Source organism: Centropristis striata, chromosome 6, assembly GCF_030273125.1.
Source record: "Centropristis striata isolate RG_2023a ecotype Rhode Island chromosome 6, C.striata_1.0, whole genome shotgun sequence".
NCBI lineage: Eukaryota > Metazoa > Chordata > Actinopteri > Perciformes > Serranidae > Centropristis > Centropristis striata.
The window spans coordinates 33,118,282-33,139,056 of NC_081522.1; the positions used below are offsets into that span (position 1 = coordinate 33,118,282).

Sequence of the window (20,775 nt, forward strand, 5' to 3'; positions counted from 1 at the left end):
GTAAATATATGTACGTAAATGGCACAGGTGAAGTAGTTAGGAGGGTGACGTGACTCCTGGAAGTGACATAGTAATGTAAAAACGTGATGCACAAATCGTGAGGCGCGGAACTTCCATGATGTTTAATAATATGGTTTACTTTTGTTTTCACATGGGACACCAGCCCCGTTCTCCTGGGTGATAGTCCAAGGTTTGTTCCACCCAGGGCTTTAAATTGACACCCGCCACTAACCGTCATTCAGTGGTAACTTCACTATAACCCTATTGGTGTTTGGGCAGGTGGGCGTTGGGAGAGTATTTGGGTTATTGTTTGGGTGTTCTTTCCCTTTTTGATAGGTTTCATTTGACCAAGCAGATGCCATGCTACTACTGCCTTGAATACATTGCCTTGTATTGTCTGGGAAAAACTAATAAAAAGATTGGGAAAAAATAAAAATCTACTAGCCATGTCAACTGGTGATCAAAAAAGTTAATTCAAAGCCCTGGTTCCAGCCATCCACCTGACCCGAGTGACAATTCTGCCATTTTAACTCAAACGCGTTGATGTCAGTCATTACTACTACGCCCACTAAAGGTCCGTGGAGGACAGTCTAAAACGTAAATATGGGTTGTGTTTTGCTGCCTGTACAAACAACCTTTATGGTCATTTTTGGGGGGAGGCCAGTCTCCAGGTTCAAAGCATCAATCTGATCACTCAGCTAAAGAATTCTTCTAGTTCCTTCGCACAGAGAAACTCTGGCAAACACATTATAACTCTCTGTCTCACCTTCAGAAGACTACAGAGGCATCCTTGTGTTCAGAGGGTTAAGCCTAACCAGAGGGAATTATGTTTCAGTACATCAGCAGTGGGGAAAAAACAAATCCTCAACAGCACAGACAACACTTCTCACACTGAAACCACACTGTAAGCAACAGTAAATCACCAAAGCTCTTACCCAACATTCCTTTCTCTGCGTTAGAGAGACACAGATCTTTTTCTGCAGATGGTAGAACGAACGCCACCACGAAACATTCGACTCCATCAGCCATCAGAGCCAGGCCCAGCACGATGAAGAGTGTCCACTGGAACTTCCCGTGGCCACAGTCCTCCATGATGTCCTCGTACTGTTCGGATAACTCTTCCAGTTCAGAGACCACCCCGCCGGATGCTGCTCGATCTTTAGCCCTTGGATGCAGAAAGAGAAGAATAAGAAGACATAAATATGGCAAGAAAAGGCCTAACACTGAATTTATTCTGTTCCTGGAGTTCATTTATTCATTATCCTTAACCGCTTATCCGCACTCGGGTCGTGCGGGGCTGGAGCCGATCCCAGCTGAGATAGGGCAAGAGGCGGGGTACACCCTGGACAGGTCTCCAGACTATCACAGGGCTGACACATAGAGACAGACAATCAATCAATCAATCAAAATCAAAATTACTTTATTCATCCCCAAGGGGAAATTCAGTAGAACGCCAATCATGCTCTCATTCACTCATACGGGCAATTTAGAGTCACCAATTAAACCTATGATGCATGTTTTTGGACTGTGGGAGAAAGCCGGATTCTTTGATTGTGTTGATTGTGTATGTACAGGTTATTGCTGAAACGTGTGCTCATTTCCATGTATGAGCATACATACCAGGGTTCGTACACTTTAGCAGTGGTCAAATTCAAGCATTTTTAAAGGACTTTCAAGGTAAATTTTATCTTACACCTGTTGTAAATTGCATGTTTTAGATGAGTACTTACATAATAAAAGGGGGAGATTTCACTTAACCATACCAACGGCGATGGTATTACACTTTTAGGAGGAACGGTCTTCATTTCAGATAGGCTACTCATTATATTTTACATTGAACATGTGATTATCTATAGTCTATAGATGGATATAGTCAGATTACAAGAGAAATACAGTAAGAATTTCAAGCATTTACAAGCACTTTATCCAAGCACTTTTTAAACCTTGAAAATACAATATTTAAATTCAAGCATTTTCAAGGATTTCAAGAACCGTACAAACCCTGACATACAGTAATGTACACTAGGCGCCTGTGGCTCCAACAATATTACATTAAATTGTAATAACTTTTACATCTCTGTACCATTCATTGACGGGCATTACACTCGGCGTGCTGACAAGCTAAGGTATATAACGTATTGTGTCACTTCAGGTGTTTCTGTGTACCAGCAGTTAGCCAGTCCCCCATAGCCTGTCAGGGCCCAACACCTCCTGCACCACTGGGCAGCTGTCGGAAGGAAGCACATTCACAAGCAGGAGCCCGCGATGGTTTACCACCAACTGATTCACGTTTCAACCGATTCTACCCACTCATTTAATTTCATTCTATTCTCATTTTATTACTTTTTGAACCGAAAAATAAACAACAACGTAGGCTAGATGCATTTACACATACACATACTAACATACACCGTTATACAGATGCATATATATAAACATATAGACATTTACACACATACAGTATATATAACCTTATACATATACATGCATCTGCCCCGTCTAAGTAATGAGATAAATATAAGAACTAGTCGACTTAATATTCAATATGCATTTCCTTATATAATTTTTGTCTGGAAAAAAAGGGTGTATGTATGTATATGTAAATATATATACAAACAACAACAACAAAATAAAACACTGAAGGCAGTTACAAGAACGTCCTCATCCAGTTTATAACCTATACTTATTTAGCATTGTTTTTCATAAACCTTTTGAACTTAACAATTGTTGTGCATGATTTCATTTCATCGCTGCACTCAGTGACACACCTGATCAAAGTCTGATCATGGTGACTCTATTCTTAGAAACAGAGATCATTTTTCTCCTTTTCAAGCTTCGCTGCTCTGGCTCCCTTTGAAATCCAGAATTGGATTTAAAATCCTTCTGTTTACTTACAAAGCCCTAAACGGCCAGGAACCAACGTATCTTAAAGAACTCATAGTCCCATATTACCCTACGAGAGCACTACGCTCCCAAACGCTAGGTTACTCATGGTTCCTAACGTCCTTTAAACCAGGGGTTCCCAAACTGGGGTACGCCCCCTGATAGGGGGCGTCTGAGATCAGGGGGGGTTTGCAAAACTTTCTCTGCTCTGAGGTTATCAAAATATTTTCTCAAACTCGCGGGCCGCGGGCCAATTGCGGCCCTCGTGACGATATTTTGTGGCCTCACCTTGATACGAAAGTTTAATGTGAGTTTTATATGAATGGCACTTTACCGTGTTGTGTGTGTGTGTCGTGTTGCGTGTTGTGTATTTGGTAATTTTGTGTCTTTTTAAAATAATTTTGTGTCTTTTTTGGTAATTCTGTGTCTTTTTTTTTGTAATTTTGTGTCTTTTTTTGGTCATTTTGATACTGCCTCCAGCAGCCCCCAGGTAATTTGAGTTTGAGACCCCTGCTCTAAATGGACCATAGGAGTGAATGAGAGCGTGATTGTCTATCTTGTTGAGTCAGCCCTGTGATTGTCTGGCGGCCTGTCCAGGGTGAACCACGCCTCTCACCCAATGTCTCCCCCGCGACCCGAGTTAAGCGGTTAAGGACAATGAATGAATTAATGAATCATACTAACACATGTAATGGAATTTATTTGCTAGGGTGGGGGGCTTGGCTTGTCTTAGACACAAGTAGTGGGGGCTCCAAAGAAAAAAGGTTGGAAACCACTGCTTTAAAGTAGATTGGGAGCCACTTGCCTCAAAGCAAGAGAGCCTGCCGTCTCCGGCCTGTGGCTCTTCTGTGTGTGGAGTTGCATGTTCTCCCCGTGTCAGCATGGGTTCTCTCCTGGTACTCCGGCTTCCTCCAACAGTCCAAAAACATGCGCTTAGGTTTAATTGGTGACTCTAAATTGCCCGTAGGTGTGAATGAGAGCGTGATTGTCTGTCTCTATGTGTCAGCCCTGTGATAGTCTGGTGACCTGTCCAGGATGTACCCCGCCTCTTGGATCAGATACAGGATAATGAATGAATGAATGAATGCTGTGACTCACCGTGAGGCTCTCTGTGCAGCTTTCACCTCGTCAGGATGTGGGATCCCTTGATATTCTCCTTCGTACATCTGGTCCTCTTCATCGTGTCCTTCAGTCACGTCGCTCGCTGCGTCCTCTTCCTGGGGAGGGTAATCTCCCCGATAACCGTATCCATCAGGACCACCACCTTCTCCGTAAGTCCCATAGCTGTCCCCCCCTCCTTGGTGGTATGTGTTGTTTTGGTAGGGGTCAGCCATCTTGGCAGGCTAAGAGCTAATTTTACAGGTAATTTTACAGCAGGCTTTGTTTTGCTTATTAATTAGGTCTAGACTGGTGGTAAATGTTTAGAAGTAAGTAAGTGAGATAAAATCTAAGTTTGATCTTTTAGTTAAGCATGATGAATTGGACTTAAAATGCAAGTTAAAGGAGACACACAAGTAATGTGTGTTTATTTCACTTCCTGGTTTTAGTTGTTGTGGTGGTGGTGCTGCTGGTCCTTTTCAGATCTTGTCTGCAAATTTCACCCCTGAAAACAGAAGAAGAACAAGAGTTTATTAACACTTTTTCATCACAATTTGTTGTAAACATGTAGATACTTGCAATTCTGCAGAATGGCTTGGTAATTAGTGAATGCTATCGGTCACATTTATGTCCTATACAATAAATTTAACCACATGTAATTTATTTTGGGTTATGTTCAGCTTGAACTTGATGGCAGACTGTTGCTGGAAATGTTATATGCTCACCACTGACAAGAGAAACAAAAGGTGTTTTTAGTGTGTTATTTATATTTCATTTCATGGGGGAGGAAATGGCACCCTATCGTTATATCAGAATAATTATAAGAAGGCAGATGGCCAATGTGTTTTTCTCCACCGTAGCTTTCGTTTTTCTCACAGACAGACCTGAGACAGCGCAGTTTGGGTAAACGTTCTCACAGAAGTTATCATGTTGAGGCTTTGTAGCTCATAGATACGCGCCTGTAAGAACAACACACACACATACACACACACACACACACACACACACACACACACACACACACATTGTGTATCACAACTTTCGAACAAGACTTGTCCATGTCATAGGTAACTAGCCAATAGAACTTGGGTCAATTTTTTGTACAGGCCAGGGCTCGCCCAAGAAGAATTAAATGTGAATTATTACAGAAATTAATTCTGACTGGGATTCTGTGAGAGTGATGTGCCTGCTGCATTGAGTCTGCAGTCTTTCCTCTCCGGTTGTGTTTATTTTTGGGCTTCCAATCAATTAACTTGGGACCTTAACACTATCTATTTAGAAATTCAACAAGTCATATTTTAATAAAATGTAATAAAATGCCTAAAAGGCACCATGAAGGGCTCAGGTTGTGTTTCCCTGTATCAGATAAAACCTGACTTACCACCACAAACATATCGATTTGTTCAATAAAGACAACATTTTTTCTGTGGTTCTGAGGAGCAACCGCAAAACTGTACATGTATGGTATTTTTTAGAATGATCCGCTTCACCGTGACCTGCTCATATGTATGTGTTATGATGGGTGGTACTGACAAACGGTCTATTCTGTGTGTGCCAGGTTTCTCCACCATGGAAAATGATCTATCAACACATATTGTTAGCAACCAGTTGGACACATTTTGCTGTGCTTCTGCTCCTAATTAACCCCTTAGCGGACCTACAGCCTGCCAGGCCTTTTTCTTAAAGAAATACCAGAAGATCTAAGGAATCTATTGATACCAACTGTATCTTGTCAGGAAGAGGGCAAAATAACACAATTTAAATCTTAGCAAGGTAAAAACTGACATAACATTTTAAAAGCGGTTCCTTGACTTCCCCTTTACAGACATGACCTCTTTATGTTAATCCCATGCAGTTTGGGGAAGAATATAGAATAAAGTTCTTTGCCTATTGTGTTTGAATATTTCTGCATACTGGGATCTCGCGTCCAGATGCATTCACGTGTGATGATGTTAGTCCACATAGTAGCCATTACAATACAGAGAACCCCTCATGACTTTAGGAAATGCAGTAAATTATCTGGTTTTGAGCTGCTACTGGTAAGAATATGTGTTATGATAAGACTGTTAATGTGGAGTAACTCAATTATAGCAGTAAAAAATAGTAAAAACTCCAATCATTATTTAATTTATTTAATTTTTCCATTCATTTTAAACACAACATACGTTAAAACCACAAAAACAATATAAAGCATGTCTGTGTAAAGCAATTTATTGACTATATGCAAAAAGCAATAAGTGTTTTGGTAAGGAAACAAGGTAACTCAATGTTAATGTGCAGGTGCACATGCATGCACATATGTACATCGCCTTCAAAATAAAAGCACTGTGATTGTATTGACTTCTAATTTTCTGGTAACCTTACGCGGGCCGGATGTGGCCCCCGGGCCGCCTAATGCCCAAGTCTGCTCTAAAGCATCTCCTAGTCACCAAGACACCAAACGTGCAGATTAGGACAACATTAATTTCAAAAGTCTGCTGGTGCAACACTGCATTCCAAGACCCATACTGACATGAAAACAGAGCCCTGGTTCTTTCCTCCTGCTCATGTTGTCTGAGCAGTGACTACACCTTAAATAAGCTTTTAATGCAGGACTTTTACTTGTAGTGGAGTAATTTCACAGTGTGGTATTAGTACTTTTACTGATGTAAAATAGTTAATAGATCTGAATACTTCTTCCACCACTGGACACCACAAAACTAGCCCTGTCAATACATATGGACACATAACAAGATGTGAACCAGCCACAGACTGCCTCATTCATGGACTCATCAGCGTGCCACTGCAGAATGAAAATAGGGGAAACACAACTGTAAATCACAATTATTTGCTTATTAAATGAAGGGGCCGGGAACCACTTAACCCCCTGTTCCATCAACTACCCCAGCATCTCTCAACATGACAGCCCCCTCTACACTTGAGAGGGCTTTAAACCTCCATGAAAGAAAAATGACTAAAATTCAATTAAATTAAATACATAAAAACATAATGAATTTAGCAAGAGTTTATATATTTACAATTGAATGCAAAGGGTCTGTTGATCAGGCATCATGCATAAAGAAGTTCCCTGTCTTTCTTGGCACGTTTTGAGGTTTCTTTTGTCTCTGAGGATCTTGATGCAGGCAGACCATTTCTCCATTAAGCTAACAGCAGTGGACCATTAGTGGTTGGGGTGATGGCCACTCGATTTATTGCTCTACTTTGTTCTACACAATTCTGTTTATGTCCCACTGCTTTATTCAATCACTGCTTCGTCAACCCTTCTGTTGTACCCTGGTTAACTCTGCTCGGATTATTCGCAGCAAGATATGCATTTCAAATCTTCCAGATAATTTAGGGCGGGTTTCATTAAGCAGATTAAGCCAATTGGTCAATGTGTACTGTTAAACTAGAAGATGTAATGATTCCACTGTCTGTTTTATTTTCCCTTCATGTCTTGTGTTTCCTGTTTTATTTTGTGATCACTCACCCCTGTCTCAGGTTCCGTCTGCCCCGCCCCCCTCCTCGTCTTTTTGCACCTGATACCTGATTGTTTCTTCCACACCTGTTTCTCATCACTCCCCATTAGCCCTATATACAGTATAACCCCGTTTGTGTCTTGCCAGTTTGTTGTTCTTCAAAGTTCACGTCCCAGCATTTCATAGTCATAGCCTTGTTGTTTTATAAAAACCTTGCTTGCCATTCTGCTCTTTTGCCTCTTGTTTTGGATAACTTTTGCTTGTGTGACTGCCTTCTTTTCAGTAATCAGTAAAAGATCTTGGCAAAAATGAATGCAACTCTTTCGGCAACAGAAATAAAAGTGACATTGCACACGCTTATTGAAACGATGCAACAGCAAATGCGTGCTGTAATCAAAGCTCTAAGACAGGGGTCGGCAATTAATTTTGGTCATGGGTGAGTTTTTTTTTCTTACTGCCATTCCCCAATGCAAGGTCTCATCTGTAACGACGGTGTTGCCTTGTGTAAAGAATAAAAAAATACTGCTGGGTATGCTCAGCGGAGTGGGTTGCGAACACATGAGAGTAACAATGGCATCTGTAAAGCTGCCTGGGTGTTGACAAAACAACAATTATCACTAATGCAGAAGTGGTAAAAGAGTCCATGCTAACTTGGAACGGACAGGTCAATGAACGGTGTGATCATAGCAGTGAAACAGGTACCCTTGTAAGCGCCATGTCAATGTGCTGGCAGAAGATGTTCAACGGGGACCGCTGGATGGAATTTGTCACAGTACTACTCACTGTCTATCGACGAAAGCACAAACAAGACGGTTGTAGCACACTTGTGTCTACATTTGTTATTTTGACGGCAAGAAAATTGCAAAACTGGTACCATGATCATGCAAGCACAAATAGTATCACACACAACACTGAAGGAGTGTATTGCTTTGGACCACCAGATGTTTTTATTTGATGAAGACGTCCGATTCCACCGATTTTTGGACGATGCTGAGTCACTATATGATCCCCAGTCTGAGGTATTTTTCTGATGTGGCCTTAGTTACAAGCGGTCATTTACAACAGCATTGAAAGGCTGTGACATTTGGGTGAGTTTTACCACAAACTAAGAAGAAAGTGCGGTGAGAGACAATGCATGCAACATGGCCAGAGCAGTGATGGAGTTAGGTGTGCCAAGTTTGCCATGCATGGCACACAGCTTGCAGCTTTCAGTGAATGAAGGTGTGCTGTCTCAGCGCGGCATCACAGATGTTGTGGCCGTGGGAAAGAAAATAATTGTACATTTCAAGCATTTGTAACTTGCATGCAGTCGACTTGAAGGTGTACAGAATGAGCTAGGGATACCCATTAAAAGGCTATAAGACGTGTCCACCAGGTGGAATTCAGAGTCTGGTGGAGCACAAGAGGGCTTTGGGTGCATATGCTGCTGATTTTGATCCCCCAGTGACACTGATGGCAAATCAATGGGGAATTCTTGAAAATATGATCACCCTACTTGCCCCCTTCGAGCAGCTGACCAGAGAAATCAGTTCACTCAGGAATACTCTCGTGATATATTTTAACCATTTATTAAAAGATTTGTACAGTTGTATTTGGTGGTGTGGGTGCTGCTCTAGAGAGCTCTCAGCAGTATCTGTGCAGCATGCCACAGATCAGACAAGCAAAACAGAATCTGAATATGCTATATGCAGACAAAAACATTGCAAACAATTCATCCTAGAAAATACTGTTGCGCTGACTAATGCAGGTGGTGGAGGGAGATTTAACGCAGCAGTGTTTAGCAGCAGAGTGATGCGATGCAAGAGGAATGAGAAGCAGAACAGTTGAAACCACAGCCGTATTCCCTCTGAACTAACACAGAACTCCATTTTTGCAATGACCTCTGCAGTGGTGCCAACTTCTTTTCAGACTCCTCTAGCGACTATTTTTCAGCTGCAAAGCAACAAATCTAGTGACTTTTTCTGGTGATATTGGTGACTTTTTGGAGAGTCGTTCTTACTCTTCATAATGAGCAGCAGGTGCTACTGGCAGCCCCTCCCTCGTCCCAAAGCACTCACAAGCGGCACAGTCAGAGTGTCTCTTTTGGGTCACTTTTGTCGGTGCCGAGGCCGGATAAAGGAGGCGGTTTGGAATTGTGACAGACATTTGCATTTCTAACCATGTTTAGGGTGTTTTTTACTCCCTTTTTGTCTCTCCCACAACGTTACTCCTCTCTCCTACGGTGTCAATTACAATTACATGCACATGGTAAATTATGCAAATTAGGCGATGACGTCAATTAGCAACTTCTAGCGACTTTTTGGACAGCCAATAGCTACTTTCCTTACTGAGGAGTTGGCAACACTGGGCCTCTGCTGCAAATATCCTCTCAGCGATGGTGGCACTGACACGCAGCTTAGCAGGAGAAAGGAGTCAAGCCTGATTTCCACCGGGCGCGTTACAGCTGCGGTCGCCGTTGCTGATCGCTGCCACTCTAATCAATGAGAGCATTTCCACCGTGCGCACTGCGAAACGTTTCAGCAACATCTCAGCCATGGCTCTCCGCTCCGCTGCATGAACATTAGGTAGCATTTCTATTTTCTCTGCGAGCCGCTGCTAAACCTCGTAAATCTCAACAGAGCAGATCGCACCAGACAGGAAATCTGACTCAGAATCAACGTGAAACACTTCCGCCCCCTTTCAAAATAAAACACAATACACAGTTCATGCAGCCTAAAACTACTTCACATCAACATTTTGTTATGACCGAGGCACCAGATCAGCAATCAATCAATCAAAGGATCTCAGAAGATCGGCGACACGGACAACAAGAGACTGATTGTTGAAGTGGAACAGCATACTGCGCCCAGTGGAAATCCCCAGTAAGACAGCTGTGTGCAAACTGCCAAAAGTACCCCAAAAAGCTGTCCTTGCTCGCTTAAATGGTATGTAAAGCAAAGCCCTTTATCCATTGCAACCATGCTCAATGCACAATACCAAGAACATTATTTCAAGAGGATGAGAAGGAAGTAAGGCTATTAGTATCTGCATTGATGGGGAGCACATTGACATCCTGCTGCTACACTTCAACAGCTGCCTCCTCCTGTTATGGACCACATTCTGAACACAGCATCCCCGCCCACACAAGACAGGGCATAGTGAATGAAGCAGAAACTGCCGGTATGAAAGCGCCCAGAGTTCATAACCTTGATTTAAAGGCCCATTGGATATATTTAAGACAGGCAAACACAAAAAAGACTTTGCACAATAATACTGTATGTTAAATCTATTAAAGAAGAGATTTGAAATGAGTTGTACATGACTTTAGTTTGCATAATATTAATGTTATGACCCTTTATACACCTGGATGGGTTTAAATAAATGATTAAGTCAATTTATTAGATATTTTTGACCAGAACAACTTGCACAACTCAGCAGAACAACTGAGCTGCATCTCAAACTAATCTTCAGGTTCACAGCTTTCAGATGATGTTCACCACTTCTGTGTGGCATTTATTGTTGACCTACTATCTCCCCCTAAACATCCACTGCCCACAACCCCAAATTCTCAAAGAAAAAAAGGACTTGGAATGGTAGGTTTTAACAAACATACCAGTGCTTTACAAATGGTATGGTAAATAAGCTGATCAAGGATTTATTTATTTGCTTATGAGTCGCACACACACACACACACACACACACACACACACATACGCACAACCTCAAAACATGCAAGAAGATAAAGGAAGGTAGGCAGCATAGACATACAACCGAAGCATAACAAATAAACAAATCCGTAGCACACACACACACACACACACACACACACTAATGTGCCTGGTTATAAATGTTGCAGGTGGAGCTTGTCCTGTCATGAATTTTAGATGAAACTTCGGTTTCCTCCAGGCTAGTAGCCTCTGTAGCTCACTGGATTTACACTGTACCAAGATCAGGCTGTGCTTTTGCAAAAAAACAAAAAAGGTACACAAACTGTACACTTGATCATACCAGCACATTACTTGACTGCAACTTCCTTCAATCTGGTGCATGTTCCCGAATTAGCAACATGTCCTCCTAGGGTGCATGTTGCCCTTCTACAACCCGTGTTGTTTCTGATCAACATAGCAGCAGCAGTGCCGCACAGTAGTATAGTGCTAATAGGCTACACAGTTAGCTCTCTAGCAGTACAGTGTCTATGTGCTGCAGCAGCATGTGTTCAGTTAGCGACCTCTGTTTGTTTACAATAAGAGGCGGACGATGTGCATCCTGCTTCTGGTACTTTAATAGTGCAGGCGAGACGTAAGTGTCGCAGCATGAAACGGCACTATGAAAAAAGTGAGTGAGTGAGTGCAACCGTTATTTCTTATGTTTCTTATATGAACGTAAGTTTTTTACTAGATGCTTGTTATACTACACCTATTTCCACTGGTCAAAATCTACTGAGGTCAGCCTAAACATTACAGAGTGAGGAAACATTAAAGAGAACATAACTCCCAGCCATAAATAACACTCGGCTGCCTGTGGAAACTCAACAGAAAACCCTCCCCTCTCCTGATGAAAGTGGAGGCTTATTATACTGCACCTCTAATTTGGTAGGAAGTCTTTCTTCATGACAACCTTTTCATCTTATTGATTTTGCAAAGAAACTGAAGTGATAAACTGCAAAGCAGAAACTGAAAAAGAAAAACAGCTCTGCTCAGAGCCACGATGGATGTGAGGAGAGGAAGCTGAAGAGAAAGCCACAGTCGGCCAAGCCATTTAGAGAAAATTAATAATGCATCATGTTCCTATCTACAGCAGGAAGAGACCTTAACACACACACACACACACACACACACAAATTTAAGGTACAGTGCAGTCTACTGTATCAAATCACAGAAGACGGAAGATGCACACAGTACAGCAGCATCATCAAATATGTGCTACCAGCTGGATTTAAAAGACTATGTCATTGTTTTTGCCACAAATCTTCTATAAATAAAATTTTTCTGTTAATTTTACTTCATTTTGAAATTCAGTCAGCAGGGACTTCCTTGAAGCAGTAATCCCTCACACGTCTACTTTCATGATGGTCAATTATACTCTTCTATAGAAATACAGGTGTAAGTGCTCTATACTGAATTACCTTTAAACTCTCACCTGGCCAGAAGACAGCCCCACTAGGACAAATTATTATTGTTGACAATGCCACCTAAGCACTTTAAACCAAACAGTTCAAGAAGCTATAAAATACTCTCACAGTAAATAGCTTGTAGGGAGTATCTGAGCTTTGTGCTGAAAATCTCACACATATAATACAGAGGCAGCGCTGCATTCAGGAATGCCTGCATGAAACGCACACAAACAAACATAGCAACAGCATCATACTCAAGCGGCAACCTCCGGATCGGAGCAGTGAGGCAAACCAGGAAGTGCCTTAAGGTGCATTTACCAAAAATTCCAATAGGGGGCGCCGACAGCGGTTGCAGAAGCATTTGTGTCCTATCAATCTCAATACAAAATGAGTCAACTTCTCACTTGATTTATTACCTCAGATTTTTTTTTTAGGACAACACTACAGTCTCAGTCGCTAGTAAAAAAAAATCTTCTTCAAGACAATATGATGTTAATAATGTAAATAATGGCCCCATTTATAAGAAAATAGAAGATAAAGAATTGTAAGATTTGGGCTTTTGATTGACAGGTCACTAACAAGGCGAGCCGTCATCAGAAGAGAAGCAGAACAATGCGTATCCACGGCAACGTGTCAATAAAGTTTGGTCTCATAACTTTGACTCTTTCACTATATTTTTACTTAATGACAGTTTATTTGAACATTTTGTTCATTAAAAATGTCTTGTTCAGTGTTTGGTTGGACTAACAGACACTCCAAGGAGTCGATGTTCAGTTTTCTGATGTAAGTAACGTACATTTCGTTTTTGTTTTATGCTAGCCAAAATTAACATCCCAGTTAATGCTAACATGATTTAGCAGCAACTTCTCTCAGTCAGGTTGAGGTGTAGAGAGACGTGTAGTCCGTGTCGTCAGATCCCTCTCGCTCCTGCACAGTCCAAATATGGTCTGCTTCCTGTTTCCACAAACAAGATGGCAACGAGTGTAACGCTGAACTCGATGCCTCAAACAGGCAGTCCACAAACCAATGGGGGTCGTCACGGTGACTACGTCCATTATTATACAGTCTATGATCATACTACAACTCACGAAAAACATCACTCCATCAGGAAGTGAGCAGGGACACCACAGCAGCAGCAGCAGGGGAGGCTGATGACAGCTTCCCTGAGCTATTTATTTCCTGTCTTGAGTCAGCAATTAATTGAATTGGCCGCATTGTGCGTGGTAGGCACTAAAGTGGAGATGTTTTTCTAACTTGCTGCCAAAAAAATGTATGCAGACATGGTGTTCAGTGTGTGATTATGACAGAGGTGACCGATTTTTGTTGTCAGTTAACGATGGTTTCTTCAACTCCACAATCTTTCCCAGACCCTAACCAGGTACTTTTGGTTTCCAACTGCAACTGTAGTGGTGGCAGACGAGTGTATAATTATTTAACAATTTTGGGAGACAATGATATTGCACATTATTCTACCAATAGAGTATATGTGCAACGATGCTCGCAGCTCTGTCAGACTGTGCACAGTAGTACTGTAGCTAAATGTTGATGTATTAAGGTCAGACTTTACACTCGTTACTATACAAGGAAGGACCCAGCGACCAAAGTCCAGCTGTTCATCTGCTAAATGTTCACCTCTTTGTTACAAATAAATAAGTAAATAGATCAACAGTGACACAAAAAGTCCTTAATTCTTGTGCTTTTAAATGCTGCATTCATATTGCAAGTAAAGTATGTAACTTGAGCTGTGATGTGTGTGTGCATTGATTACATAATGCTGTTGGCAAGCGATCCCTGCTAAATAGAAGCTTTTGTGCTTCGTGCTTTTTATTAATAGATTTGTGTCCCCATTTACTTTGCACCTGAACTGAGTGCACTCACAATATTTGCTCTCTTCGGTGTGTTTTCATTGCATTACATACAATTCAATATGTGTGCATGCAGCTGCTCGTCTGTCGGAGCAAAAGTTCTGTTGTTTCATCTTCTCGTGTTTTTAACAAGTAGATTATCTACTCTGCTGAGTCTGGAACTTAAGGCATACAAATACAGTCCATATACTGTATATTATATTTATCTGAGAATTTCACTTATTAAAGCCACAAAACAGAAGAAAAAGCACATTTTAAATATCTGGTTGTGGTCCAAAGGTAAATATTGGACTATATGCTATATATTGCTATATAAACCAAGTCAAATACAACACAAACAACTTAAACATTGCATTGAATATCACTTCTCTTACCGGAAGAGTTCAAACTGAAGTTTAAATCCAATTGACGGTGTCCCGACAGAACCTCAGATCTATCTTAAAATTCTTCCATAGCCTTTTCCGTCTAGTCTGGAGTTCCTACACTGTATCTGTGATGAACATCAACACAAGAGACAGAGCTGAGGGATTAGGGCAGGACAGGATAGTGGCAGCCTCTCTCTCCCTGCCCCGCTCTCTGCAGCACTCCTCCCTGCTGCCACCCACCCACCACAGGAGGCACAATGGTACGCTCCACTTCTGTACTGCAGTACGTGCAAGAACATGCCATTTGGCTGACTCGTCAGGGGAGAAGAAGTCTGGTGGGGATGGGGATGGTGGTGGGGGTGGGGGTGGAATAAAAGAGACATATGGGTGGCTGGTGGGAGGGGGATGGATGGATGGATAGGAAGAGGCAGGGAGGGAGGGAGGGATGGATAGATGAGGAGGAGGAGGAGTGACAGATGTGTTGACTTGGAGAGCCGAGATGCTTGATGAGATGCTTTCTCTAAAATGATGGAAAAGTCGTGCACTTTTGCACAGATACTGTATAATGTTGACCCCTTTTTTTTTTTTTTTTTAATGTGCATTCTTTATCTTTGACCACCTTCTTTCATTCTTTTTCTTTTCAGCCACTACATCAATGCTATTGTAACAGAGTTAAATATGTCCTTACTCAAGATGAAGTGAATTCTCCCAAAATCATTATTAGAACATGCCACTGCAATGACTTTTAATTTATTTTAATGGTGGTTTCAGAGATTGTACCGCATTCACTGCAGTCTGGAACTTAAGGCATACAAATACAGTCCATATACCGTATATTATATTTATCTGAGAATTACACTTATTAAAGCCACAAAACAGAAGAAAAAGCACATTTTAAATATATGGTTGTGGTCCAAAGGTAAATGTTGGACTATATGCTATATATTGCTATATAAACCAAGTCAAATACAACACAAACAACTTAAACATTGCATTGAAAATCACTTCTCTTACCAGAACAGTTCAAACTGAATGGAAGCATGAGGCTGTGTAACAGTGCATGCATATTTACTTTCGCATTTACACGTTTTGGGCTTTTGCGCTACCCTTACTTCAGAGCTAGACCTTCTCTGTTGGAGCGCTCCGTGAATAGTATGATATTTTAATAAATGAGCATGTTTTCTTTGTAAAACTACTGATTGAATTAGTGTGCATATAAGTTGTGCTAACTGATGCACTCAAGATGTAATGCTATATAATGATTTGTAAGTGTTTTAACCAATATAGCATCATTTTGGCGGTACCCATGTTGCACTATGTGTTATGAACATTGTCCTGAACTTGTTTTTACATTATTTTAGATATGTGTATGTAGTCGCGATTGGAAGCTCATGTGTCTTTCTTTATAGTACCAACACCTACAGAAGAGAGGGTCGTTATACTATTACCATTCATTTGAGCCACATAACGAAGTGATAAAGGAGGGAAATAAAGGATTAAAAACTGCCAGAGCTAGAAGGAATTTCCATAATATTCTGGAAAGGTACCAAAAAACCTGTTATGAGTGCTGAGTCAATTTGCGGGACCGTAATATTTAAATGAACGTCCGTTAATTTCAAGCCCTTGCCAGACAAGTTCACACAATGCTGATTAAGCCTATGGGCACAGAGGAAGCTCTCTGGTGTCTGGTATAAAATAATGCACAATTTAACTACACAACCATGTTACATAGTACATGAAATGCCATCAATCAACCTGTGCTGTTTTTTCTGGCTCTCAGATTGGTTACATTGTATGCCATTCTACCTCAATTACCAAGTACTACAATAGAATTGTAATATTAATATTAATTAACATTACAGTTTGATAAGCATAGTTTGATAAGTGCCAATTTACTTAAATATGAGTATTTTTGCTGCTATTCTCCATTACCTATCATATTTAACTGACACTAAAAGTGTGAATGATGCCCGAATGGTGTCATATGTTCAGGATTGTGTGTGTGTGTGTGTGTGTGTGTGTGTGTGTGTGTGTGTGTGTCCACAGCACCAAGGGCAGACCATATGGAGCCCCTATTTTGTGCTCATTAGTAGTACAAGCTGGGAGGGAAACCAGATCAACCAAATCATGCACACACACACACACACACACACACACACATACAGATGTTGCCTGATGTTTCTGGTGTTTACTTTGCTCTCGGACAGTGAGAGGAACTCTTACAGTACTTGAATTATCAGGATCCTTATTTGACAGTATTAGTTGGGATTGAAGAACAAATGTTTTTCCTTCTTTCAAGCCGGCAACACAAGCCTGAGCACACCTACTCTAATAGTTACATAACAAAAACTATAGCAACTGTTCATGCAAAGACATTTTATTGTACTCTATATTTCTGCTATCAACCAACTGCCCCAGTAAACCAGACCTTCATTGTTATATTTTAAATAGCCTACATCCATGTCCATTATTATGTGGCACATTAGATTGGACAATGTTTTTGACCAGGTATCTGCAAGTCGCATTACGGTGATAATAGTGTTTTATTGTATTATTTAATATGATATCTCAACAAAAGGTATGCATGCTCTCAACTGGTGTAGCTGGAGGGAAAAACTACAAAAACCTATCCACTGGGGTGCCTCAAGGATCAGTGCTAGGCCCCCTTGCTCCTCCCACTTCACTTGCCGCAAACATTTGAAATCATGACTTTTCAAATCACTGCTACACATCTCTCTAAATTATTCTATCCCGGGTCAGTATTTTAATTTCCATCCCATGTGTGAAAATGTAACTGGTATGACAAATAAAGTTCCTTGAATTCTTGAATCCTTGAGAAGGGAGGGAATCAAGTTTAAAATGTTGCTGACAGAGACACTTTATGTTGTTTAATTATTAAGTCTGCTGAGAAAAACTATGATGGGTTCACTGTCTTGATTGACAGAGAAGCATTTTTACTTTCATATCAAACAGTTTGCAGTGCACAGCAACAGCATTAGAATGTATGGTATGTGCTTTGGACACCAATATTTTCCAATATGAAAGTGGGGTCTAGTAAGTACCATCACTCCATATTTGGTCATGGACCGCCCCCTCAGACATATACATATGTTTTGAACCAACTGGCCTTAATCTCCTTTATTCACATCACAGTGACACCACTTGCGTTGGTAGGGTAGGTGGGTTTGTTTTTATCCAGGGTCAGTAAGACACACACACACACACACACACACACACACACACACACACACACACACACACACACACAAGCATGCAGAGGATAGGAAATATCCTTAATCTCAGTGGCATGCTCTCACAGTGCAGTATAAAGCTGATGGCACAGGATTACATTGGACATAATCAGTCAGCCTGAGAAGCAGGAGACTCACTTCACAATTAAAAACCTGACTTCAATATTATCAACAGTCATCTGTGATATACACAACATCACAGGCCAACAAAGAAAATGTCATGTTATCTCACAGTGTCAAGAATTGACAAGAGGACCACTTTTATCATCACTATGCCATGATTTTGATCTTTATGTCTAAAACCTATATATAAAACAGAACACAACTACAGAAATCTGAGCACAGTGTGCTTTCCCAGTCAGTTTAACACTGACTGCAGCACTTACCTGTGCTATATATATCCTTCACACACAGCGGAAGTTGTGAAACGCCTGCGATTGGCCGCCTACTTCAGACGCAACTCATCTCCATCTCCACTTTCAGTTTTGCAGGACACTGTCGCTGCGTCCTGGACTAATCACTGCCACAGACAACTGTGATTACTTTAAAGTAATGCAAACTAGCTGGAATGTTTTTCCATTATTCTAGAAGGACAGAGGGTGGAGCCAGACATTTTCTAGAGCTGACACAGATCTGTGGAGATTATAGTCTGTTACTGCATGTAACAACAAGGCATGGTCGTCTTTTCATAAGTCCTTGTGAATTCTCCTTCACATATTTGTCTTGACCTCAATGGAAAACATCATGAGGTCAAGAAAAAGTGCTTAGGTAAAGACACTAGCCCCTTTCATAGTGCGGTCCCGCAAATGTCCTGCTATATTGTCGGAAAGATGCTTTACGCCTTAGGGCGTTCATAGTGATCCAACAAAGGTGTGATATTTGTGCCCTTTCATAGTGCAGTTCGGCGCTGTGGAACGAGGTGGGAGGAGACGATAGTGACGCAGCAGTGCTGCACAGTAGCACAGTGCTAATATGCTGCACAGTTAGCTCTGTAGCAGTACAGTGTGTATGCGACCTCTGTTTGTTTACAACAAGCACCGGACACACCGTGCACAGTTAGTGATGCTGGTTTGTTTACAATCAGTGGTGGACGATGTGTACAGTTAGCGATGGCAGCCGCAGTCCCACTTCCAACATTCCCACCAATTTTCCGCCTCTATGACTACCTCCAGAGGCGTAAAGTTGGTGGGATCATTTGATCCAGGCTTCTTGTTTCTTCATAGTGCAGGCGAGACGTTGTAGAGCCATAAATGTTGCTGCAAGATGAAAAAGTGTCTTTTTTTTTTTTAAACCGCAGCCTCATAATGGCTGTGATGTTGAAAGACCTGAAACCAACTCACTGATGATGTGCCCTAGCTTAGCATCAGAAGATTTAGCATCAGGAAAAATCCCCATAATCTTCACATTATTATTGAAAAAGCTAAAGAAAACAAATTCTGATTTTAACAAGAAACGGGATGGATGACTTTGCAAATTACTACTTGACACGGATCCAGGAGGTTGGCTTTTCACAAATTGATCTGCCTGCTCTGGCACAACGCAGCAAATTAGATTGGATTAGATTGGACTGCAGTGGCTGCCAATTCTACAGTCTGGCTAGACTAAGGCAAATACTAAATAATGAAAAGGATTTTGATTAATATATGACCCTCCGTTCTGCTGCAAGCATTCCTCCAGCATTTCCTTTAAGACACACACATAGATCCCATTTTTAGGAAGTGTTGACTAAAACTCATTTTACTTTCATTTGGCTTTGTAGGTGATATGCAGAAAGCTTCCTAGTCAGCGTTACTCACCAACAGACTGTGATTTCTGTTGAAAAACTAAACTACAATGACAATTGCCTGAGTAATAAGACTGATTATGGCAGGAACTACTACGGTCATACATTACAATGTGTGCGTTGAATATATATATATATATATTTACATTGTGACTTCAGATCTGTGAACCCAGCCCACCATCCTTACAGTGAAATAACTCTCTAAGGAGGTTGTCAGTAAGCCCTCCGTCCTCCTCTGTGGATACGGAAATAGATTAAATTTGTGCTTTGTCAAATCGTGACTCCTCCTTTAATCAGTCGTCTGTGGGTTTGTGTGGCTGTGATGGACATTACGATGGTTTTAAATCACCCTGCCAGCAACATCAAATCTCTTTCAGCTGCACCATCGTCAGTTGCACATATTAAGCCCATGCCGAACCTCATGCATGCATTAAGTCATCTGAAAAACTCCACACTGAAAACCACAAATGCCAGATTTACAGTCCTCTTTTTCTCCTTCCATCATTGCTTTACCCGCTCTCTCCCTCCTCCCTCCATCCACTCCCTGTCTGCTTCTTTACTTTGCATTATAAATCAGGCTGAGCACAAATAGCACTCTAGCTCCTTCCCTATACCTCCATTCTGTACTGCAGTCTGTTGTCCTGTCAGCTTGTTTAACTTATAATTCATGAATTCATCGGGGAACTCAATGACTCAGTGGAAAGTAGTAATACACTCTGCCTCCATTGTAGAAAGAATTCCTCAAGATAATCTATGACGTTTCAGCTGACAAAGAAAGCTTTGCAAATGTTGGGACTGGGCCAGAGTGTCCAGAGTGATCAGCACACACACACACATTTGAAGTGAGCTCAACAAAGTCAGGGTTTTTTGCACACAGGTAAACAAAAGTGATGCTTTATTGCTGGTCTTATAAAATTTGTTACCAACTGAGAGATTACGAAGTAAGTTTAAATCCAGTTATTCACAATAAAGAGTTAATA

General features: G+C 41.2%; 2 protein-coding genes across 2 annotated transcripts in view; one reads left to right on the forward strand and one right to left on the reverse strand.

Annotated features, from left to right (window-relative positions):
- The window catches only part of LOC131973103 (synaptic vesicle glycoprotein 2B-like), a 34,737-nt gene extending 19,785 nt beyond the window's left edge, over window positions 1–14,952 (reverse strand). The window contains exons 1-3 of the mRNA XM_059334954.1: window positions 14,771–14,952; window positions 3,982–4,486; window positions 936–1,165 (exon numbers count right to left, since the gene is read on the reverse strand). Coding sequence (XP_059190937.1) covers window positions 936–1,165; window positions 3,982–4,217 — 466 coding nt within the window. The 5' untranslated portion in view covers window positions 4,218–4,486; window positions 14,771–14,952. The remainder of the gene's footprint in view (window positions 1–935; window positions 1,166–3,981; window positions 4,487–14,770) is intronic.
- Window positions 14,892–20,775, forward strand: part of dkk3b (dickkopf WNT signaling pathway inhibitor 3b) — a 28,346-nt gene continuing 22,462 nt past the window's right edge. Inside the window, exon 1 of the mRNA XM_059335783.1 lies at window positions 14,892–15,021. Within this exon, the coding sequence (XP_059191766.1) occupies window positions 14,892–15,021 (130 nt within the window). The remainder of the gene's footprint in view (window positions 15,022–20,775) is intronic.